Source organism: Neovison vison, chromosome 1 (genome assembly GCF_020171115.1).
Source record: "Neovison vison isolate M4711 chromosome 1, ASM_NN_V1, whole genome shotgun sequence".
Lineage (NCBI taxonomy): Eukaryota > Metazoa > Chordata > Mammalia > Carnivora > Mustelidae > Neogale > Neogale vison.
This window is the reverse complement of record NC_058091.1, coordinates 266,343,891-266,366,657: the sequence shown is the minus strand read 5'-3', so window position 1 is coordinate 266,366,657 and position 22,767 is coordinate 266,343,891. Positions and strand designations below refer to the sequence as shown.

Here is a 22,767-nt window from a genome sequence, read left to right as displayed (position 1 = left end):
CGGGGATATCCTGGAAGGTCTCCCTGATGGAGAAGCGGGCCTGCCTGTGATTTGTAACTAATAATAAAGTCCTTAAGTGTGAGGCTGAGCAGATCCAAGGTTATCCCCATATTGATATCATGCTCACTGTTGCATTTCAATAAGCTGCCTGTAGCGAGTGAACTCCTCGCCACGGCCTGTGAGATTCTGTGTAACACCCGGCTTCACACCTCATGCCTCCTGTCTCCTTTCTCGCTTCACCAGTCCCTCTGGCCTTTAGCCAGTCCCTCAGGTATGTCACACTCTTTCCTAAATCGAGATCTTTGCACTCACAGCTCCTTCTGTCAAGAGACCCCCTTCTCCCAGACAAATTATGCAAATTATGCAGATTGTGTAAAATATGTAAATTATGTAAATTATGCAAATTATGTCCTCTGCGTCGTTGGAATTCAGTTGAAAACCAACTTCTTCCTGGTACTCACTGGGAAGGCACTTAAGAGAGCCTCGGGGAGTCAGGGAGGGGGAAATACCGTGTTTGTGACCTACACAGAAGTGACAAGCTGTGTACCCACATAAAAACTCACTGAGCTGTCTGCTTCAGATTTGTAGACTTTATGTAAGCAGACTTAAAAAAGATGAAATCTAAAAAAAAAAGTCACTCTCTCCTCATCTCCTTATTATTAAAGCAATAAATAATTTCTATTACATTCGACCATGGCACGTGCATCTCCACCCAGGCATGGTAATTATATGCTTTGATTATTTATTTGTATATTGCATCTCCTACTAGAATAGAAGTCCCACAAGGACAGAGCCTCTGTCTGTCTTGTTCCCTGATGCACCTTCCTGAACACAGCATGATGCCTGTCACACAATAGATACTTAAAAAAAAAAAAAAAAAGAAAGGGAGTGAATGGATAGGTGGAGGGATGAATAAAAAAGCTTGGATTTAATGATGAAGGGAAAAATGGGCAGTGGAGGAATGTCCAAGGCTGGCAGTTCCCACACCCACCAGGCAGAGAGCTGAGGGGTCTTGTTCTAGAAGTCCAGGAGCTTGTTCCCTCCTTGGAGCCCCAGCACCTGCCTGTCTACACTTCATTGGGATTGTCCTGGTCGGCGTAGATAAGGAAGCCCGTGAAGAGGCTGTCGGTCCAGTAAGGGTCGTAGAAAAGCCCGTTCTGCTCTGAGTAGAAGATCTGCAGCCAGACCTCATCACCCTGCTTCAGAGCCAGGATGGTGGAGCCCGAGGCCACATCGTGATTGCCTGTGTTGGCATCGAAGGTCCGGATGCGGTACTGGCCGTTGTGCACCAGGCCGATGGCCAGGTGCTTGTTGGCCAGCGTGATGTCGTAGGTGAAGTAGTAGATTCCTGGCACGCTGCAGACGAACTTGCCACTGGACGTGTTGTAGTGGCCGCCCTCGTTCATCAGGATCTTGTCAAACTTGATGGGGAGCCGCTCCCTCGGGTAGCTCTTGGTCACCGCCACTGAGAAGGCTGACTTGGCGTGGCCGCTGCCGCAGCTGCAGGGGCCTGGGAGGCCCGGCTCCCCCTTCCTGCCCTTGGGTCCTTTCTTTCCTGGTGTGCCGTGCTTCCCCGGGGCACCACTGACCCCCTTGGGGCCGCGGGGGCCGGCCCGCCCAATGGCCCCGGCTTTGCCCTTTGGTCCTGGCTTTCCCCGGTTACCTGTCCGGCCGGGTGGACCTGGAAGACAGAGCAGCTGGTGTTAGGGAGGGACCTTCACAGAATTAGGCAGAAGCTGTGGGCCTTGGCTTTCCATCCTTGGAGCGGGAGCCTTTGGGTGATGGAAAAGGCAAGAACCTTTTGGAGTCACATAGAAATGGGAGCAAATCCTTATGATGTAACCAACCGGGGCACCTCTCCCCATCTTATCTGGAATATAGGAATGGTGATACTTACCTTCCAGAACCACTGTGGATCAGGACAAAAAGAATAACTTAAAAGAGTTTGCCCCCTTCCCTTTTCCAGTCTTCTGAGGAAGAGTCTGGTTTGTCTATCAGATCAATCCTTGGATGGGCTGTGGCAGGAATGGTTTGACGAAAGAATGGGAAGAAGCTTCTTGACTTCAACACACTGATCTTGGTACAAGCCCTGCCTAGTGCACAAGGTCCCTGTCCATATGGTAAGAGTTTTAGTGTAGCATTGCTCACAATAGCAAAACTAAGAATAACTAAATGCCCATCCAAAGGAAAAGACTCAAAAATTCTGCTCTGCCCATACTGTGCAATTCTATGCAGGAGTTAAAACAGTGAGGCAGATCTATGTGCACTATATGAGGAATTCTCTCAAGTATTCTGTTAAGAGGGAAAAGCAGGTGGCAGAATCTTTTTTTTTGTTGAAAGGAAACCACACACTAACTAGTTCTATAACCATGAAGTTGCAGAGGAGAATGGCTGGCCCACAGTCAACACTCTGCGAATATAGTTGGCATATCCTACAGAACATTCCCCGAGTCACGTTTTCCTGTAGAGTGCCCCTTGGTTTTTAAGGCCTATATTTCATAAAGTGTACATTTCTCTCAATAGAATATTTTTTGGCCAATGATTATATAGTACACATGTCTATTTATGTCCCCTAAATTCAATACGACCTTTTAAACGAAACAAATGTGGTAAGGATTGGAGTCACATCCAAACACAATGGTATAACGGGTACAACTGGTAGACCAGGAGAATCAGGTGCAGATGTTTGAGAAGAGTGCTGAATGTCAGTCGAGGGCCTGCCTCTGAAGGTTGCTGGTGCCGAAAGGCATGCTGGCATTATTGTACACGAGGCGACTCTGCGCTAGTCCGCAAATGAATGATCAGAAAGAAACGTTGTAGGCGTCTTTCATTCTGACAACGTATTTTGCTTCTTATGTGGATATAGGTAGGCACTTCACTGTGCTTTAGTTTTGAGTAAAGATGTAATGCATTTAAATCCTTCCTATTTTAAGAAATTGGGAAACAGATTCCCAAATAGCATTTTCTCACTGAACATTGAAGTGGCTGGCAAAGCCTGGTGTTACCACACACAAATGTAAATTATGTAGAAAAAGGCCAGGAAGGAGACACATCTAAGCAATTAAGAGTAGTTACCTCTGGGAAGTGAGGAGAGGATGAGGAGGGTAGGAATTAAGGAGGTCTCTTGTTTTATTTGTGTGGTTTGGATATATCGCAATGAGAATGTATTATGTATTACTTGTAATTAAAATTTTTTTTTTTAAGATTTTATTTATTTATTTGACAGACAGAGATCACAAGTAGGCAGAGAGGCAGGCAGAGATAGAGGAGGAAGCAGGCTCCCTGCTGAGCAGAGAGCCCAATGCGGGACTCGATCCCAGGACCCTGAGATCATGACCTGAGCCGAAGGCAGCGGCTTAACCCACTGAGCCACCCAGGCGCCCCGTAATTAAAAATTTTTTAAATGCAGAAAAATTAAACTAAGATCATGAAGCTGTTCCATGAAAAAATGAAAAGAAGCAAACCTTATTGCCTTAATAGTGGCAGAAAGGACTGTGAGGAGGAATAAAAACGGAGTCATGAGGTACCTGGGTGGCTCAGTGGGTTAAAGCCTCTGCCTTTGGCTCAGGACATGATCCCAGGGTCCTGGGATCGAGCCCCGCATGGGGCTCTCTGCTCAGCAGGGAGCCTGCTTCCTCCTCTCTCTCTGTCTGCCTCTCTGCCTACTTGTGATCTCTCTGTCTCTGTCAAATAAATTAATAAAATCTTAAAAAAAAAAGGAGTCATTTTGCATTGGAATTTTATGGGGGAATAAAGGAATTTCTGAGGAAGTTCTACAGTGTGTAATGTGGTGTGCCTCTTTCCTGAGACTTTTTTTTTTTTTAAAGATTTTATTTATTTATTTATTTGAGAGAGAGAGACAGTGAGAGAGAGAATGAGTGAGGAGAAGGTCAGAGAGCGAAGCAGACTCCCCATGGAGCTGGGAGCCTGATGCGGGACTCGATCCCGGGACTCCAGGATCACGCCCTGAGCCGAAGGCAGTCGTCCAACCAACTGAGCCACCCAGGCGTCCCTCCTGAGACTTTTTTTGAGGAACTGCAGGCGAGGCTGATTTTACCTGTCAAGACCCTTCTGGAGACGGATCTGTATGTCTCTGTGAGGGGAGGGTAGTTGGGTGGTTGCTACTGTAGTCCTAGGATGGCCCAGCTTTACTGGTCAGGACTCTGCACCTCTTTACACTGCCTTCCTTGCTATGTTGTCCTAATTCTCAGCAGAGACTCCCTGCATCACTGGAGAGATGGCCAAGAGCAGCCCCCAGCCTACATCCTCATACCTCTTGATCCAGGAGAAAAAGTCAATAGCAGAGATGCCCACTCACCTCTGGGACCTGCAAGATAAATGTCAAGGGAAGCTCTCTCCAGCCCTGCTTGGAGTCCAGGCCCAGACTGAAGCTACCACTGGGGTCAGGGAATGTGACACCATGACACCTAGCGCCTGACACACTGTGAGACCTCCCCGAGTCAAAGCATTGATATAGTTATTTGGGGAAAGAGGTGCCTTTGTAGGACTTGATTCGGTGTGGTGGGAAAAGGTCTGGATTTGGAGTCTGCTCCTGGCCTGTACCGTAAGCTCGGCATGTCAGTGAAGGGGTGACTACCATTTACCGTGTATCTACCTTGGGACTGAGGCTTCCCGTCATATGTCATCTTTTTCATACCCGGTGAGGTAAGTTGCTGTCATCATCTCTATTGTAGAGGTGAAGCAATTGAGGAATGGAGAGAAGGTAATTCATTTGCCAAAGCAGGTATGCAGGTCTGTGTCCCGAGTTCCGGTTCTTGCAGCTATGACGTGCTGCTTTCAGGGGAACCCCCTTGACTCTCAGTTTCTCCATCTACCATATGGGGATAGTGCCTCCTTCACAGGATGGTATGGATGGCCAGTTGAGCAACATACTCATAATCGCTTGGTCAACGTTAAAAGTCATTATGGCGTCCCTACTGCTTAAAATGTACACGTGGGGATGTTTGCTGAAGTCAAGGGCTCTGAGACATAAGGAATAACAGGCTGAAAGGGCCTGGAGAGACTATTTGGTCTGTTTGCTAGCTGCCTGGCTTCTCCTCCTTCAGGGAACTGCCCTTCATGACTTCCTGTGGTCACACCCAGCGGTGGGCCCATGACCCAGTCCTGGCAGGTGGTGGTACCTCGCCTCCATAGTCAAAAGGATTGGTCCGGAATGTGTATGTGATTTGGGAAGATTCGTCATCCTGAGATTTGTTCTGTGGATCAAGCCATGAGGAGGTAGGAGCGAGCCCAGTGGTCGCCATTTCAAAACCCTTAGCCTTTGTGACAACAAAACCAATGCACTCGAGAAGCAGAGCCTTGACAACACATTTGAGCTTCTGGACCCAGACGTTGAGCTTCCCAGCTGCATGAGCCATTAAATTCCATTCAGGGCTATAAATTGAGTTTCTGTCACCTGCCACCAAAGGAATTCTGAGTAATATATCGGGAGACTTGCCTAGAGCAACTCAGCAAATCAATGCAGCAGCTGGGGAAGGAACACAAGATCTGGTACCTACTGTTACTTTCAGGAGAATACACGGCTCTGTTTTTTAAAGAGACATTGATTCGGTTTATAATGAAATGGGATTACTTTCAGTTTTTATAACTAAACTCCCTCTGTGTCAGAGGATGTCAACTCCCGGTAGGAACAGGAGGGGCTGGCGCTGGGCCTCTTACCTTCCTCTCCGCTGTCTCCCCGATCCCCGTCCTGGCCATCCTGGCCATCTTTTCCAGGAAAGCCCATTCTTCCTACCATTCCTGAGGGCCCTGGGGCTCCTGGGGGTCCGGGTGGGCCCTGGGGGCCAGGCAGGCTGCAGACAAGTTGAGGCGAGCCCTTTTGGAAGTCCCTGCGGGCGAAGGCTCCAAGCAGCGGGTCTGCCGCACAAGGGAGGGCACAGGCCAAGAGGACCCAAGGGATCATGGCGGTCACCTGTGGGAGGCAGAAGAGCTGTGAGCAGGCAAGTCCAGTCACTGGGTTGACTGGTGGGCAGGAGAAATGCAACCAGAGGAGGAGGAGGCAGCTGGGAGAAATTTCATTATATTTCTCTCCTGCTCTCTCCTACGTCACATACAAGTAGCTGGACAGTGTCATCTTATCTTGAGGACATATTTGGGTGAACTGAGTCATGTACCCAGAATATACTTTGGAGAGGTCTTGGGGGCGAGGCCCTCATCACCAAACTGTTGTCCTTTGGAGGAGCTGAAACAGAGGCAGGAGCTGAAACGGTAGCTCCGTTCCCTCCATCCATGGAGACTGACGGCCCAGTCACACTGACTGGGAGGAGCCATGGATGGAGAGAATGGAGCTACCGTTTCATTCCACTACGTGGTACAAGTAACCAGTTCCAGGGCAGAAATACTTCGTACTGTCAGTGATGATTTGTGGCTCTTGCTGCTTCTGTAGGGGGGCTCGGGGGAGCATCAGGTGCGAACTAAGGCTCCAGTTCCAAGTCAAGTCGCCCCACACCTGAGCAGCCCCGGCTGCACCAGGAGCTGCCTGGGGGCCAGGCACGGGCTCAGAGCGATCCGTACATTACTAACTCACAGCATCCCTGCCACACAGATACTGGCAAGGGAGGACAGGCTCAGAGATGTGAGCAACAAGTCCAGCTCATGCAAGCAGCAAGTGGCAGGGCTAGGGTTTGAACAAACTGGGCAGATTCAGAGTTTGCGTCCTTTTGCTGCCAGCAATAACGCACACTTCTTTTTTAAGTGAAAAAAAATTAATTGAAATAATACACTTAACATTGTTTGTGAAGTCAAATAATACTCTAAGTCTTATAATGAAAAACTGTGGTCTCCAGCCCCACCTCTGCTTAACCTCACACCCGACCCCACACCCTTTTAGCTATCTCCTCTGGCATTGATATCCATTAATAGATAATATGCTAATACTGAAGGGTCGGGGGAAGGGTAGGAAGAGAGGGTGAAGGGGACTCTCTGCTGAGCAGGGAGCCCAAATCAGGGTTCAATCCCAGGACCCCGGGATCATGACCTGAGCTGAGGGCAGATGCTTAACTGACTAAGCCACCCAGGTGCCCTTTGAAAAAACTTTTTAAAGTAAGTATTAGGCTCCACGCCCAAAGTGGGCTTGAACTCATAACCCTGATATCGAGTCACTCTTTCTGCCAAGAAGACATCCACATGGCCAACAGACACATGAAAAAGTGGTCAACATCACTTGGTATCAGGGAAATACAAATCAAAACCATAGCGAGATGCCACATCACACCAGTCAGAATGGCTAAAATTAACAAGTCAGGAAACGACAGATGCTGGCAAGGATGCGGAGAAAGGTGAACCCTCCTACACTATTGGTGGGAATGCAAGCTGGTGCAACCACTCTGGAAAACAGCATGGAGGTTCCTCAAAAAGTTGAAAATAGAGCTACCCTGTGACCCAGCAATCGCACTACTGGGTATTTACCCTGAAGATACAAATGTAGTGATCTGAAGGGGCAAGTGTACCTGAACGTTTATAGCAGCAATGTCCACAATAGCCAAACTATGGAAAGAACCTAGATGTCCATCAACAGATGAATGGATAAAGAAGATATGGTATATATACACAATGGAATACTATGTAGCCATCAAAAGAAATGAAATCTTGCCATTTGCAATGATGTGGATGGAACTAGGGAGTATTATGCTGAGTTAAATACGTCAGAGAAAGACAAATAGCACATGATCTCTCTGATATGAGGAATTTGAGAGGTGGGCGGGGGGTCATGTGGGGAGGGAGGGAAAAAAATGAAACAAGATGGGACCAGGAGGGAGACAAATCATAAGAGACTCTTAGGGTGCCTGGGTGGCTCAGTGAGTTAAGCCTCTAGCTCCGGCTCAGGTCATGATCTCAGGGTCCTGGGATTGAGTCTGTGTCAGGCTCTCTGCTCAGCACCCTCTCTGCCCCACGCCCTCTGCCTCCCTCTCTCCCTCTCTCCTTCGTTACATCTCCTGTTTTATGCATCCCATGTCTTTGTCTCTTTAATTAAAAAATTAAAAAAAAATTTTTTAAAAGATTTTATTTATTTATTTCACAGGCAGAGATCACAAGTAGGCAGAGAGGAAGGCAGAGGTGTGTGGGGGGGAAGCAGGCCCCCTGCGGAGCAGAGAGCCTGATGCGGGGCTCGATCCCAGGACCCTGGGACTGTGGCTGAATCAGTCAGTAGAGTATGTGACTTTTTTTTTTTTTTTTTGGTATTTTGCATTATTTATTTATTTATTTTTAATAAATAAAGCAGAGGCTTTAATCCACTGAGTGACCCAGGCGCCCCTAATTAAAAAAAAAATTTTAAGGCTTCAGTTTGGTGGCATATATCCTGTGATAGCTTCCTGAAAAGTAGTATGGGTAGTAATTAAAAAAAAAAAGTTTCAAGTCTTTGGGCACCTGGGGCTCCTTGTTCAGCGGGGGGGCTGCTTCTCTCCCTGCCTGCTGCTCCCCCTGCTTGTGCTGTCTCTCTCAGACAGATCAATAAAATAAAATCTTAGAAAAAATAAAGATGTATTTATTTATGAGAGAGACAGAGTGAGTGTACGGGGAGGGGCATAGGGAGAGAATCTTAAGCAGACTGTCTGCTGAACACGGAGTCCAACATCGGGCTTGATCCCACGACCCGAGAGACCACAACTGGAGCAGAAACCGAGTCGGACATTTAACTGACTAAGCCAGCGTGGCTTCCTGAGATGATGCACTCCTAGGCCCTCACTGTGAAGATGCAGACACTGAGGTCCAGAGCAGGAATAAGCAACTTGACCATGATCTCTCAACAAACTGGTTCAGTCACTTCACAATCAACAGCCTTTCTCCCAAGAATGAAACTTTCTAGGTATGGAACATTTCTTGCCATGGGGAGAGTTCCAAAGGGTAGCTTGCTTTGTGACCCCGGGCAAGCCCTTTTCCCTCTCTGGGCCTCAGTTTTCCCACCTGAGCAAGAAGGGGTTTGAACTAGGTCAGCAGATCCACGCTACCACATTTTGGCGTGGATCGCCTCGCCTGGAGGGCTTGTGCAAACCCAGATTGCTGGGCCTCGCCCCCAGGGTTTATGATTCAGTCAGTCTGTGCTGGGGCTAAAGGATTTGCATCATTAGTGACTCTCCAAGTGATGCTGCTGCTGGTGGTGGTTCAGGGACCCACTTTGAGAACCATCAGCCTAGATGGTCGCTCAGGTGTCTTCATCTCTGATGCTGGGCCTTCCAGGCTTCGGCCTGCCCTCTTGCAGATATGTAAGCCTTGCTGGCTCCACTCCGCCTGTGAGGCTTCTGGCTACCTAGCCAGAGCCTTCCAGCAATGGGTGCCAGGGTGCTGGCAGGTCTAGGTCCTGGAGTTCGAGCTTTGCCCCTGGACCTTTAACATCGCTTTCCTTCAGACCTTGTTTTGCCCTGGTTCTAGGAGCCTGTTCAGACTGCTGACTCCACCTCCCCCCCAACCCTCTCTGGCATCTCTACCCTGGGAAGAGATGAAGGGGAGAGAAAATTGGGCCTTGGCTGTCAGGGAGACGAGGGAATGCCAGAGCATAGCACCATCCTGGACCTAGGGGCCTGTTTGTGTTCTGGCACCAAGGCTCACCTTCTTTGGACCTGACGCAGTTTCTCAAGGTGAGTGTCATAGAGGTGCCCTGGCCAGGTAGTGCTGCCATAGAGGTAGCCCCTGGCCAGTGACTGCTTTCAATAACATTACATCATATAGTTAACAAAATTATTATCTTTTCAATTTCTTTGACCCTGATTAAGTGGAGAAAACAATTTCAATGTGGTGATAATGTATCTTTAATGCCTCCCTAATCCTTTCTACTACCCCTTTTTAGCCAAGAGCACTGTCATCCGTGGCAGTACGTACCCATTCTTAAAGCCCCCCTGCCCCCAGCGCCAAATATGCACTGAGATCTTGGGAAGCCCCAGACAGGAATATGGTACCAGGGGCCCAGGGAAGAAGAACATGTGCTAGGACGTAAGGAAGGCCTGTGGCCCCACATAAAGAAAGAGACTCGGATGGGGGCACAGGGGAGCTCTGGGCATCCAGTCCTCTGGAGAGGGGGGAAAGCAAGACTTAGTGGGTGAGTGTAGGAGAGCGTTACAATTGAAACTTCCACTGGGCACCAGGACTCATGAAAGGCTGTATGCTAAAAGGAGTGGTCAGGCCAAGCGAAAAACGGACAAAGGAACAGTGTGAGAGGCCTTTCCGTGATTCTTGGCACTCATTTCAGATCAAGGATTTTAAAATGTGGCCCGTGTCACTGGGACGGAGAAGGAGAACCGCCAGGCCTCTGAGGCCTGTGTGAAAGGCTGAGACACTGGCTGGGTGGAAGGGGGAAGAGAGTACGGGAAGGGGCTGACTCCCTTCTCCCCTCGCTGGGAGGTGGAAGGTACCAGACATTCCCCAGCAGGAGCCAGCCTGGGCCAGAGGGGTCTGGACAGAAAGGGAGGAGCCACAGCGGTGATAACCACGCAGGGCAGATACCAGAAAACCAGAAGCTGAGGGCGAGGACTGGACTTGCCAGCGAAAAGAGAATGTGTGTGGTCCACTTCAAGGCTGTTACAGTCCAAGTCCAATATGGCGGCTCCAAGGAGCCGGCAAAAGGCCCCCACAAAAGAGGTAACTTTGATGTCTGCCAAGCCGAGAGAGCAAGAGCAGTCTCTGCCTAGACGCGTGGGAGAGCCCTCCCGCTGCCTGTCCCCTTACCTCTCTTTCCTTCAACCTGGAAACAGGTGAGCTAAGAAAGGGGGCACATGGCCCTGCTAGCTTCCCATCTGGGCTGGGGGACAGGAGGAAGCCTCACCTTTGAATAAAGATTGAAGATGTGATTCCCCAGGAGTGGATGCAAGGGCCTGGGAGGTCCCTCCCTGGCTACATTACGAAGGGGCAGAGGAGGCAAAAATGTGTGTTTCTAGGGTCACCTGTGCTCCCCCTGGCCGGCCTGAGTGACAGCAGAGGTGGTAGACGGACCTGAAGAACGTGGTGAAGTGTCATGTGCGTGATGTACTTCTGAAGAATTGTGTCCTTGACCCTTCCAGGTACCAGGCATCTCCATCTCCTTCCCTGGTCTGCTTGACAAGAGTCTTAGAAAACTGCCATGCTCCTTGTGAGCTGTGATACATCTGGGCACCCACAAGAGAAACTGACTCCTCAAAGCAGGTTTGAAATGGTCTGAAAAGTTGCCATCTGCAAACATTTTGGACCAGGGAGAGGGAGGAAGGAAGCGGGTGGGAGCGAGTCTTCTAGGCAGATGAGGTCCTGCAAATAGCTAGATGAAGAAAGGCAGGAAGGAGAGACAGCTAGATGAACGAGGAAGGAAGGAGAGGAAGCATCTGCTTCGGTTTATGAGCCCCCTTTTCTCTTCTGATGATCACTCTTGGCCACACAGCCCAGCAAGAGGGAGGAAGGTCTGCCGTCCAGCCTACCTCCGCTGGCACCAGCCTCTTTGGACAACAGGGGATTCTGCTCAGCGACAGCTGGCCCAGGGCAGGCCCCAGTGGCTGGGTGGAGGCGCAGGGCTCTGGAACATGCACTGAGGAAGGGATTTCTCAGAGCTGGAGTCTGGCGGGTTCCCGCAGTCCAAGCCAGGAACTGTTTTGGAAATAAAGGCGGGGAGACTAGATTCTGGAGGGAGACAGAGGCTCCTTGCCTCCAGGGCATCTCCAAGAAAAACAAGGCTGCAAAAAATTCCTGCTCCCAGCCCCAGTGCCCCTGCTCTCCTGCCCTCCCAAGTCTGGCCCCAGGCCAACTCTCCACACTATGGTGGTGAGACAAACTGGGTGTTGGGGACTTAGAGGGGAGCCAGAGCCCCAAGTCGTCCATATAGGTTACCTCTTCCAGGGTCTTTTAAATAAATTTAGAAACGGGGCACCTGGGTGGCTCAGTGGATTAAAGCCTCTGCCTTCGGCTCAGGCCCTGATCCCAGGGTCCTGGGATCAAGCCCTACAACAGGCTCTCTGCTCAGCAGGGAGCCTGCTTCCCCCCTCTCTCTGCCTGCCTCTCTGTCTACTTGTGATCTGTCTGTCAAATAAATAAATAAATAAATAAATAAATAAATAAATAAATTTAGAATGGCATACTTGGGGAGGTCCCCAAGGGACCAACCCCTTCAGTTACAGACAAAGAAACTGAGGCAGAGGTAAATGGACTTTACTAGATGCCCGCAGTGTTCCAGGCACTGTATGAAGCTCTTTACATGAATTACTTTATTTGAAGTTTATAATAAACTCTGTGAAGGTGGTAAACTTACTATGCTATTTTTCAGAGGAAGAAACAGGCTCTGCAAAGTGAAATGATTTACCTAAAGTTACACAATTGGAGCAATGGGGACCACATTCAAACCAGTGTCTGAGGGGATCTGAAGACCACACTTAATTAACTCCACCTTGCGCCCCTCTCCTGCTATTTTTGTCCTGTTTTATACAAGAGGGAACTGAAGCTCAGGGAGGCTAATTTGCTCTTATTTACACAACTAGTTCATGGCAGAAGTTATATTTGAACTTGGGTTTGGCTGACCCTAATGCCCAAACGCTTTCCATTATGTCAGCATTTCTTAGATTTTCATCCTAAATATTCTGAATCACAGAAAAGACTCTGAAGCATTTGCCAAAGCCACATGCAACAACAGAGAAATTTCTTTAAAGTCAGTTTACACAGACATGCGAGCATGCGCAGGCACGTGCGCATGCGCACACACACACACACACACACACGTGTATATATAATACATGACTTTGAAAATGTAGATTTGATTTTTTTTCTCCCTCAGGATACTTGAGTAAATCGATGCTTAAGGAAAACCTCCTAACCTTTGAGAGGCCCACACTTGGCTTAGCCAAAGTGATAGGGTGGGGATGGGGGCCCGTCCTGGGCCCCGACTTCCACAAGCCCCTTTGGAGTGTTAACGGGGTGTCCCCCATTAACATGAGCAGAACCGAAAGACTAGGGTGCACAAAGCCCATCTCCATCCCCAGCAGCTCATTCCTTGCTTTGACCCTGCAGGGCCCTCCTTCCCCCACACGTACTCCCCATGTGAGGCCAGAGGGCCCGTTCAAACAGAACTCCGCCACATCACTTTCTGGAGGGGCTTACTCCAGTTGTTGCTGGCCGTAAGGGCAACAAACATCAGAAATACTGACATGGCCCACAAGGCCCTAAGTGACCCGGGCCCTGCTGCCACCACTGTACCCCTGCCAGCACCCCCCCCTCGCTCCCTCCCCCAGCTATGCTCCTTCAGCCCGCTGCTCTAGTCTGCCAGCCCAAGAGCCCCACCCTCTTGGCTAGCTGGCTCTTTATCCACTGTGTTTCTGCTTAAAGGTCACTTCCTCCTAGGCCTTCCCTGAGGCTCCCTCTCCCACAGCTCTCCCGCCCTTTGGACCCTAGCTCCTTGTCTGTGCCTTTCTAGCCCAGTGATGCACCTGTGTTCACTGGATTAGCTCGCTCCCCTGCTTACTGGGCCAGTTTTCTCTCCCATTAAAATGGAAGCCCCATGGGAGCAGGGACCCCAGCGGACCTGCTATATGCCCACACCTTTCAACTTCCTTGCCCACAGTGGGTATTCAAGAAGCATTTGCCTCATTGGGCACCTGGGTGGCTCAGTGGGTTAAAGCTTCTGCCTTCAGCTCAGGTCATGATCCCAGGGTCCTGGGATCGAGCCGAATCGGGTTCTCTGCTCAGCAGGGATCCTGTTCCCCAGCCCCCACCCCTGCCTGCCTCTGCCTGCTTGTGATCTCTGTCAAGCAAATAAGTAAAAATCTTAAAAAAAAAAAAAGAAGCATTTGCCTCATTAATGAGTGAGATATGCACTCTGCCCTCAAGAAAGTCGACAGTGAGGAGAAAACAAGGCAATGGCCTAAATCAAAGGAATCCTTGGATCCAAATAAATTTTCTCCAAAAAAAAAAAAAAAAAAAAGCAAGTTTTCTCCCTTTTGAGGTTTTTCTAACTCAAAGCGAATCTAATTCTAATTCCTCCTTCCTTTTGGCCTTCTAGAGCACAGGCTCCCCACTCCAGGCATGGCACTTACAGAGTATTTTATACGCAGTAGGTACTCCATAAATATTTGTCCAATTGATCAGAGCGGGGGAAAGTATTGATCCTTCCTCAGCTTTTCAAAAAACTATCTTAGTTCCTGGGACACCTGGGTGGCTCAGTCGGTTAGGCATCCAACTCTTGATTTCAGCTCCAGTCGTGATCTTGGGGTCATGAGACAGAGCTCTGTGTCAGGCTCCATGCTCAGCGCGGAGTCTGCTCGAGATCGTCTCTCTCTCTCTCTCTCCCCCCTCTGCAGCTCCCCCTGCTTGCGCTGGCACACGTGTGCATACTCTCTCTCTCTCTCAAATAAATAAATAAACCTTAAAAAACCAAAAATATCTTATTTCCTAAATTCTTTCTGGTGGGAGTTGAATAAGAAGGCTGTGACAGTCTTCCTGCTGTAGGGGGAAAAAATGTTAGTTGATTAAACCTCCAAAATGAAGTCATGAGGTATTAAACTTGGAAGAAGTTCTTCAGTCTGGTTTTAATCTGTCCCGTCCCTGGGCTTCTCACCTCTCAGTTAAGTAGCTAATGATTCATAAATAATCATATTCTAGGAAGACACTAGCTAATGAGCCCTAGCCTGAAATCCACTGTCAGGGCAAGAGTCTTCCTCCTCCTATCTGCCCTTGGCTCTCAAGACACGGCCCCTGATTCATTTCCAAGGATCCTCGGGCCAGACTGTGATGCAAGAAGGAGCAGAAGTGGGGACACCAGTGTCTTGCTGACTACCCCTGAGTGTGGTCTGCTGGCAGAAACTCCAGGGCCACTTGTCCAGGCCGGATGCTCTCTTCTGAGCCATCCTGTCTTGGAGACTAGAAGATCTCCCTTATGCTTAAATAAATCTGACTTGTTGGTTATCGGGTGATGACACAGTGGCAGGTAGGGTGGTGTTTAACTCTGTGATTAGGAGCTATGGGAAACCCACCCACTTAGTTTCCACATCTAATGCCAATTATGGTTTAACCACCTCATGGAGATTCTGTAGGAACAATGAGATAACCTCCTGAAAGCTTTGAGCCCAGTGTGTGACTCAGTGACTGCTCAGCAGTTGGAGAGAGAGCTCTGCCTGAAATATCCACTAGTCCTCCCTCCTCCCCATGAAGCCCACAGACCCTTGCCTGCCTCATCCTTCAGGGCTCAGATCTACTACCATCTCCTCAGAAGGAAATGTCTGGTCATGGGACCAAGAGTACCTTACCCACTCCAGCTAGTTTGCTTTTCCTTCCCAAGCACTTGGACCGAGCTGTGATTTTATAGGTATTGGTGTCTTGACCCACTAACAGTGTGCTTCCTCTGGCGTGGAAGGTCCAGGAAAGTGAGTCCCTGCCTGTCTTGCTCTTGATCCTGTCACCAGACCCCAGCACAGTACCACCCCCCACACAGGAGTGCTCAGCTCAGAGCTGTTCCTCAGCCTTGCACGAGACACCCCTTGTAATAAAAGGGTAACAGGATCAAAGCTTTCATTTGCTTTGTGCAGATGACAAAGCCACACTTGGCCAATGAAGGAGGCACAGCGAGATGACTGGTCTTGGACCGGAAGACGTGGGTCCCAGCGCTGGTTTTATAACTTACTGGGTACATAACTGTGGGGAAGTCATCTCTTACCCCAGCTTCCACTTCTGCACCTGTGAAATGGGGGTGGTAACACTCATTCTGTCTCCCTTCTAGGGCTGTTCTGAGACTCAAACAAGATAAACAACACTGTGAGCAAACAGGATACAAAAGTTTGCGCCTTGCTGAAAATTGTAATTGCCCTGAATCACCTACCCCTGAACTAACAGCAAGCAGTCCTGACCTCCCACTAGGAGCCCCTGGAGTGTCTGGGGAGGCTGGTTCTGGCAGGGGGCTGCTGGGGATACCTGATTCTGACCCAGCCAGCAATTTCCCCAGATTTTGGAGTTAAAGGGGAAGAGCCGGTGGCTGGAATGGTGTGCAGCTCTCTTGCAGATGAAGCTCCCTGAACATTCCCTTTGATGGGAGAGAGAATTTCATAATGAAAAACACCCCTTGCCCTCCCTGGATTCCAGGAAGCAGATTGGAAACAGCCCTCTCCAGCTTCTCTGAAAAGCTGACAGCCTGCCTGGAGGAGAGGGGCTGGTGACAGCTCCTCATGTAGGGCTCACAGAAAAGTCCCCTTTCCTGGGATTTGGAAACACTCCAGTAACCCAAGTCTAATACAGAAGATTAAAAGGCAAGGGGCCCACTTGCCAAGAGGTTCCAGAAACCATCCAATCTGCTGTTTTCTCCTACTACACTCCCTGCCTCTGACTGGGTATAGAAAAAGAGGCCCAAGGACAAAGCATGACCCAGTGAGATCCCAGGAGCGGGGATCTCCCAGGGTTTACGTCAGCAAACACTCCTGAAGGCACACTGGAAGTCGCTATACCGTCCACTATGTACACCCAAACCTCGACCAACCGACAAATTTGGCATGTGAGGTGCTGTGCTGGACATGGGCTCACCCCACAAGGCCCCGGCCGCTTCGTGTTGGATCCCAGCTGCCCGTGCAATGAGGGCTGCCAGCCACCCAGCTTCAGAGCTGCCCACAGCTGTTTCCACCGGGGAGACGGAGGACCGCAGTGAGCCAGAAGAATGCAGCTGGTGTGCCAGATGGGAGGGGAGGGAAGGAGGCCTGAGGGTGTTCAGAGCCCTGTATCCAGCTTGTTCTGGGGGCCAGCCCCTAAGTGGCAGCCCAGAGGTCTGGGGAGCGTGTTTGAGCAGCACCGTCCAAGAGCCACCATTTGAAGTGGGTCTCATTGCCATGTTAAAAAGGTAAAAAGAAGCCGTGAAATTAATTTTAATATATTATGTAGCCTTATCTCTCTCAAAGATCATTTCAACGTGTAATTCATGTAAAAAGGATTAATGAGGCATTTTGCATTTGTTAATCAGCACTGAGTGCTGCTAACCCAGTGTGTACTTTCCCCTCGCAGACCGGCCGTGTGGTGGCCGGGATTAGCTTTAAACCGAGCCACTTGAGTTGAACTAGCTGAACTCGCCGTGGGACCTTTTACAATTTACTTATTCTATTTCCCTCAGCCTTGTCCTCTTCAAAATGGGCACAACAATACTACTACTACTGCCTTGGAAGGTTGTTAGGAGGACATAATGTCCCTAGACAACACATGGCCTGTGGTGAGGGGTACAAAAGCATGAGCTATGATTACTGCATTATTTCTTATACTTCCAAAGATCAAACAGGATGATGGATGTTGAAAGTAAAGCATGATACAGAAATCAAGACCTTGTTCAAAACTGTAATTCTCACCATCTGCAGCTGAACTCATGAAAAGCAGTCCTGATCTCTGAGACCTGTGGCGTTTCAGGCGGAGGCCCTTGACTACTTCTCTTTCTCCATTTTCATTTAAGCTAGCTTGCTTTGTGTTTCTGTCACTTGCCACCAAAAGCCAGGAGGCTTGGCCTTTCCTGCGGGCCTGGCATTGCCTCCTGAGGGAAGGACGGGAGTGACAGTCTTGGCCCCACACCGCTGAGACACCTGGGGTGTTCATGCTCCATAAAGCACAGACAGGTCAATCAGTGGGACAGTGCTTAGCTCAGCCAGTGACAGGAGGCCACATGGGCTATCACGGGCTTGGTACCAAGGCTCAGCATGTGGATGCCCATAAATGGTGCCACTTATTGCCTCTGAGGCCAGATATTGGGATTCTGGAGATGAAATGATGTGGCTGCCACCCTCATGGGGCACATGGTCAGGTTATACTGAGGGTCTAGCCTGGCCCACTCGGGTGCCCAGGATGGAAAGCGAGCCTTGAACCTCCTTTTGCTTTGAATCAGGCTCTCTTTCCAAAGAGCATCCAGGACCATGCAGAAGGCAAGGGAAGGGAACTGTGGGGTGAGATGATCCCTTGGAATGGTATAGAAAGGGCCACATTTGAAGACCCAGGAACTGAGGGAGGGAAGAAATTCTGAACTCTGAAGGGCTAGGGAGCAAAGGCTAAGTTTGCCTGGACTTCTCTGGGCTGCTGGTCTCCATGGAGCCTGTTTCTGTCAGGCCCTGATAGGCATTCAGGGTACTCTAAGGATTTGACACAGGGCTGGCCTTTGAGAAGCACAGAGTTGGTCTGGTGCTTAGGATTCATCTTATAGATAGATGTTCGACCTCTGCTATTGTACCCACTCTGGGCCTCAGTTTCCTTGTCTGTAAAATGGGAAAAAAATATTGCAATGTCTTATTTAAGCCACCTGGATTTGAAATAGCACGACGGAAAAATATTTCTTCTCTTTATGTGTGAAATCTGAAATAACTCAACCCCTGCCTCCCAATTAAAAGTTTGCCAAGAACCTTGCAAGGCAGCATGACTTAAAAATCGTCAACTGTGCCTCCGTGAGAGCCACGAGATGACGCTAGTCTAGTAGGTGAGCGGAAGTACCTGCGATCCTCCAGCAGGCGAAGTGTGAATGACACCAATTTGAATAATTTGAGGTCTTTACTCCCTGAGCAATTAAATTGCTCATACCTCCCTTATAGAATAATTGTGAATATCAAATGAGATGACGCGGTAACCGAGCACCAGTAAGCACTCCGTAATAGTAGTGTTATTCTGACATAATGAAAATAGGTGACAACCATGTAAGATAGGATATAACGGGAGGTTAAAGGAGCAGACCGGGTTCTGCTGTGGCCTCATCTGTAAAATATGAGAAAGGTGAGCTGAGCAGTTGTGACAATAGCTTGTGTCAACAGCTCAAACGCAGTTTTAACAGCTGATAGGGGTTGACAGCAAGGCAACAAATGCTAAGGGGACATTGTGTTTGTTTAAATTTGAAATTGTTGCCAATGCAAAACGTGGGAGATTTTAAAGTCAAGATTTCCAGGCACAAGCAACGGAGTCTGCGGCTCCCGCAAGGTGCAAAGCGCTCTTGCCAGCCCCCGGCCTCCCTGCCTTCTGCCTGAGCTCCAAGTCTCCACCTGCTGAAAATACCGGCGGCTGGTCCATGCCTCTCCCACCTTCTAGGACCTGAAGTCCGGAGTTGGAGCTGCACACTGTTCCTGGCATCTAGAACCCAAGCCAGCTGTTCTGCAAACTCACCCCGGGGCACATTGAGGAGCCCCTGGAGCAGGAGCTGAGGCATACCCAGTACCTGCAGTGCCAGAGAGCTCCATGGGAGCCACGTATGGAGGGTGCGCCTGCCTGCCTCAGGTACAAAAGGAGGAGGAGGGAAGGCGAGATGGACAGCACTGGCCCACTCGCCGGAGAGAAGACTCCTGGGAACCTCGCTTCCAGCGAAGACGGCGCAGAGGCGAGTGACGGTGACCACGCATGACAGAACTGTACCCACCCGAGTTGGTCACCAGAAGGGACCTGGGAGGGACTGAGAATGGGGGCAGCACCGATGACTGTTTGACAGAGGAGGTGAGAAGCAAAGATGTCCAAGAAAGAAGGGCCTTGGGGCCAGAGAAGAGATGGAAGCCGACCAGGAGCTGGTCCTCAAGCATTGGGAGAAGCAGTTGGACTCACCAAAGAAGTTCAAAAGTCATCACCATAAACCTAAGAGCTTCAGCTCTTTTAAACAGGTTAATAGAAGGTTGTTGGAAAAGGCAAAAAAAAAAATTTTTTTTTAAAGATTTTTATTTATTTATTTGACAGAGAAAGATTACAAGTAGGCAGAGAGGCAGGCAGAGAGAGGAGGAAGCAGGCTCCCTGCCGAGCAGAGAGCCCAGTGTGGGACTCGATCCCAGGACCCTGAGATCATGACCCGAGCCGAAGGCAGCGGCTTAACCCACTGAGCCACTCACTTCTGCACCTGTGAAATGGGGGTGCGCCCCAAGGCAAAAAAATTTTTAAACAATCAAGATCTTTGGGTTTTCTTGAGAATCTAGGGGATCTGGCAACATTTGGCAGGGTGCGAATAGGCTGCCTCTTGGAGTGTTATGGGCTGAAATGTGTTCCCCCAAATTCATATGTTGAAGTCTTAATCCCCAAAACCTCAGAATGGGGCAATATTTGGAGGTTGGGGCTTTGAAGAGTAGTAAAGGGAAATAAAGTCATATGGATGGGCCCTGTTCCATGATGACTGGCATCCTCATAAAGAGATTAGGACACAACACACAAAGGGGTGACGATGTGAGGGCCCAGCAAGAAGGTGGCCATCTGCAAGCCACGGAGAGAGGCTTCAGAAGGAACTAACCCCATTGTCACCATAATGGTAGACTTCTAGCCCCTGTAACTCTGAGGGAATAACTTTCTGTTGTTTAAGTCACCAGGCTCTGGTACTTTGTTATGGCCTCCTTAACAGATCATGATGCAGAACCTACATTTGCCAATGTCCACAGCACTTACCACTCCCAGATGGCATGCATTCTCCTTACTTTTGTGTCACACACAACCCCTGTCAGCATCTGGGTTGGGAACCCCTGACCCAGAGGGAAAGGATGTTCTCCACATATGTTGTGTGTTCTTACTTCAAAGCTTTGACATTCATTTTCCCCTTTTGCTCTCCTCACAGTTCTGTAAGGCTGATGCTATCGTCCTCACTTGGCTGAAGAGAAAACAGGGCTCAGAAAAGTGAAGTCATTTTTTCCCAGGTCCAAGCTGGGAGGGGACCCAGGCCTGCTGACTCAGGGTGTGGGGCTCCTGTCCCTCTGCCATGTGCTTGGGCATAGAACCCACAAACATAAAGCCTTAAAACACAGCAATGCACACATCCAGGGAGGCTTATTTTCTTGGAAAAAGATTTGGCGCAGAATTCCTTTCAAAAGTATATCTAGAATAGAATTTGAACTGAAATCTGCTTTATGCAGGAGTTCATCTCATGGAGGCAAAACCCGGTTGGCAAGCCTCTGACTGGGAGGAAGGGTGAGGGAGGCTGTGAGGGTGTACACGGACTTGTTAGCCTATGCTGAACTTTCAGGAGCAGAAAGCAGCAGAGACTGGCACAGGAGGAAAGAAGGGTCAGTCCCCTGCACCCAAGCAGCTGAGGAGGAGTAGCAAGATAGGGAAGAAGAGGGGGGTTTGCAGAGAAGGCAGTCACTTCCTGGGGGAACTCGCTGAATATCTGATGGAGGCAGAATAGCTTCTGAGAGGACCCCAAACTTGTGACACAAATCTCCACTTACTCGTGCAGTGACAAACTAGGACACCGTTATGAGAACAAAATCAGTCCAGACATGCAGATGGAAAGATAGCCAAGATACACCAAGTGAAAAAGGCATGTTGCGGTATGGAATGCAAAGTATGATCTTTTTTAGTTAAAAAGGACAACACACACACACACACACACACGATAACTTCTGAAAAGACACAACTTCTTGATAAATGGGTTTCCTCTCAGAATTAGGAATGAGCTTTTACTTTTTACTTTATCCCTTTTTGTACTGTCTAAATTTCTTATGATGAGCACTGTTAATTTTATAGCATTTAAAACAAAAGGTGACCCTGACCTTTAAGTATTAGAAGACAGGCAAAGCTGGTGTCCCTGCTAGGAGATGGAGAGAAGCCGGACACTGGGAAGAAGCCAAGACCATGGTGCACTTGCTGTGTTAGAATGAAGGGTAGCAGTGATGTTCTAAGGGTGCTGGAAGGGCAACGTGTGTCTAGTGGATACAGTTACCAGATAACAGAATAAACCAGAAGAGAACTGTGTAAATGGGGGAGGGGGCAGACAGGGAGGAGAGGAGACGACAGACTTTGAACAAGGCTAACTGAGCACCAGCCTTGGGTTGACATATATAGGATGTTGTTGCTATTGCTGCTGCTTCAGTGGGGGACAGGAACAGGGGGTCCCTGGGAGATGGTGGATCTAAGGGGGTAGATTTTGAATGGTTCCAGGTAGGAGAGTTTTGTGATCGAAGAGCAGAGGAGGATTGTGCAGAAGTTGTGCAAATGAGGACTGGGAGACCACCGGGGGCCATTGCGATCTTTCAGCGGAGAGTTACAGTCCTGGAATAGGACCATGACAGCGGGCTTGGGCAAATATGAACAAAGTAACTAAGACAAGGCTTAGAGACAAGTAGTTGTGGGGAAGGGAGTTGAAAGAATTGGCTGCAAACCTCAACTTGCTGCTTAGTACCTTTTGAGCTCAGTTTGCCCGTTTAATAATATATTTAATTAAAGAAGTGCTGTGAGAAGTAAATGAGATCACGTTCTCCGCAAATACGAACTAGAATTGTTAGCTCTGGTATTGGACTCAGACTCACCAGGGTTCAAATCCCTTTACCACCAGTTACTAGCTGTGCAACCTGAAGCAAGTCATTAACGTCTCTGAGCCTGGTTCCTCTTTGGCAGATGGGGATAACCGGTCATCATGGAAATGAAACAACACACCAAATGGCTGGCAGACCCTGCCACAAAATAGGCGCTCAATAAATGGTAGTGGTGTTCCTATCAACCGTGAAGCCACTTAGCACAGAGCCTGGCGTACAGAGAGCACTCAGCACATGTTAACTCATGGTATAGTTCATGAGGCAGAGGTCGGGAGCCAGGAATCCCGGGGCTGGCCGGCCTGCAAAGAGGATAAGTTTGCAGCACTCGACCTCCCACCCTCGCAGACCCCTGCCCCGGCCTCAGCACCACGGAGCCCTCCCCTCCCACCTGCGCGCTCCTCGTCTGCGGGCGGGCGGCGGAGGCGCTGCGCGGGGAGCGCACGGACACTCACCCTCGCAGCCTCGGCCACGTCCAGGGGCTTCCGGAACCGCGAAGCTGTCGGCGGAGCTCGGCGTCCCGCCTCCTGCCGCGGCTGCTCTGCGGGCGCCCGCCCCAGGCATACTTTTCCCATCCCGTCATGGGCGGGAGCGCGCC

The 22,767-nt window shown here is 49.5% G+C and overlaps 1 protein-coding gene across 1 annotated transcript; it reads right to left on the bottom strand.

The window, feature by feature from the left end:
• Positions 1 to 721: 721 nt before the first annotated feature.
• C1QTNF2 (C1q and TNF related 2) lies at positions 722 to 22,746 on the bottom strand. Its single transcript, XM_044230249.1, has 3 exons — positions 22,625 to 22,746; positions 5,680 to 5,932; positions 722 to 1,681 (listed from the first exon to the last, which is right to left on the bottom strand). The coding sequence occupies exons 1-3, from the start codon at positions 22,742 to 22,744 to the stop codon at positions 1,068 to 1,070; spliced, it is 987 nt and encodes a 328-aa protein (XP_044086184.1). The 5' UTR covers positions 22,745 to 22,746; the 3' UTR covers positions 722 to 1,067.
• Between the last annotated feature and the right edge of the window lie 21 nt (positions 22,747 to 22,767).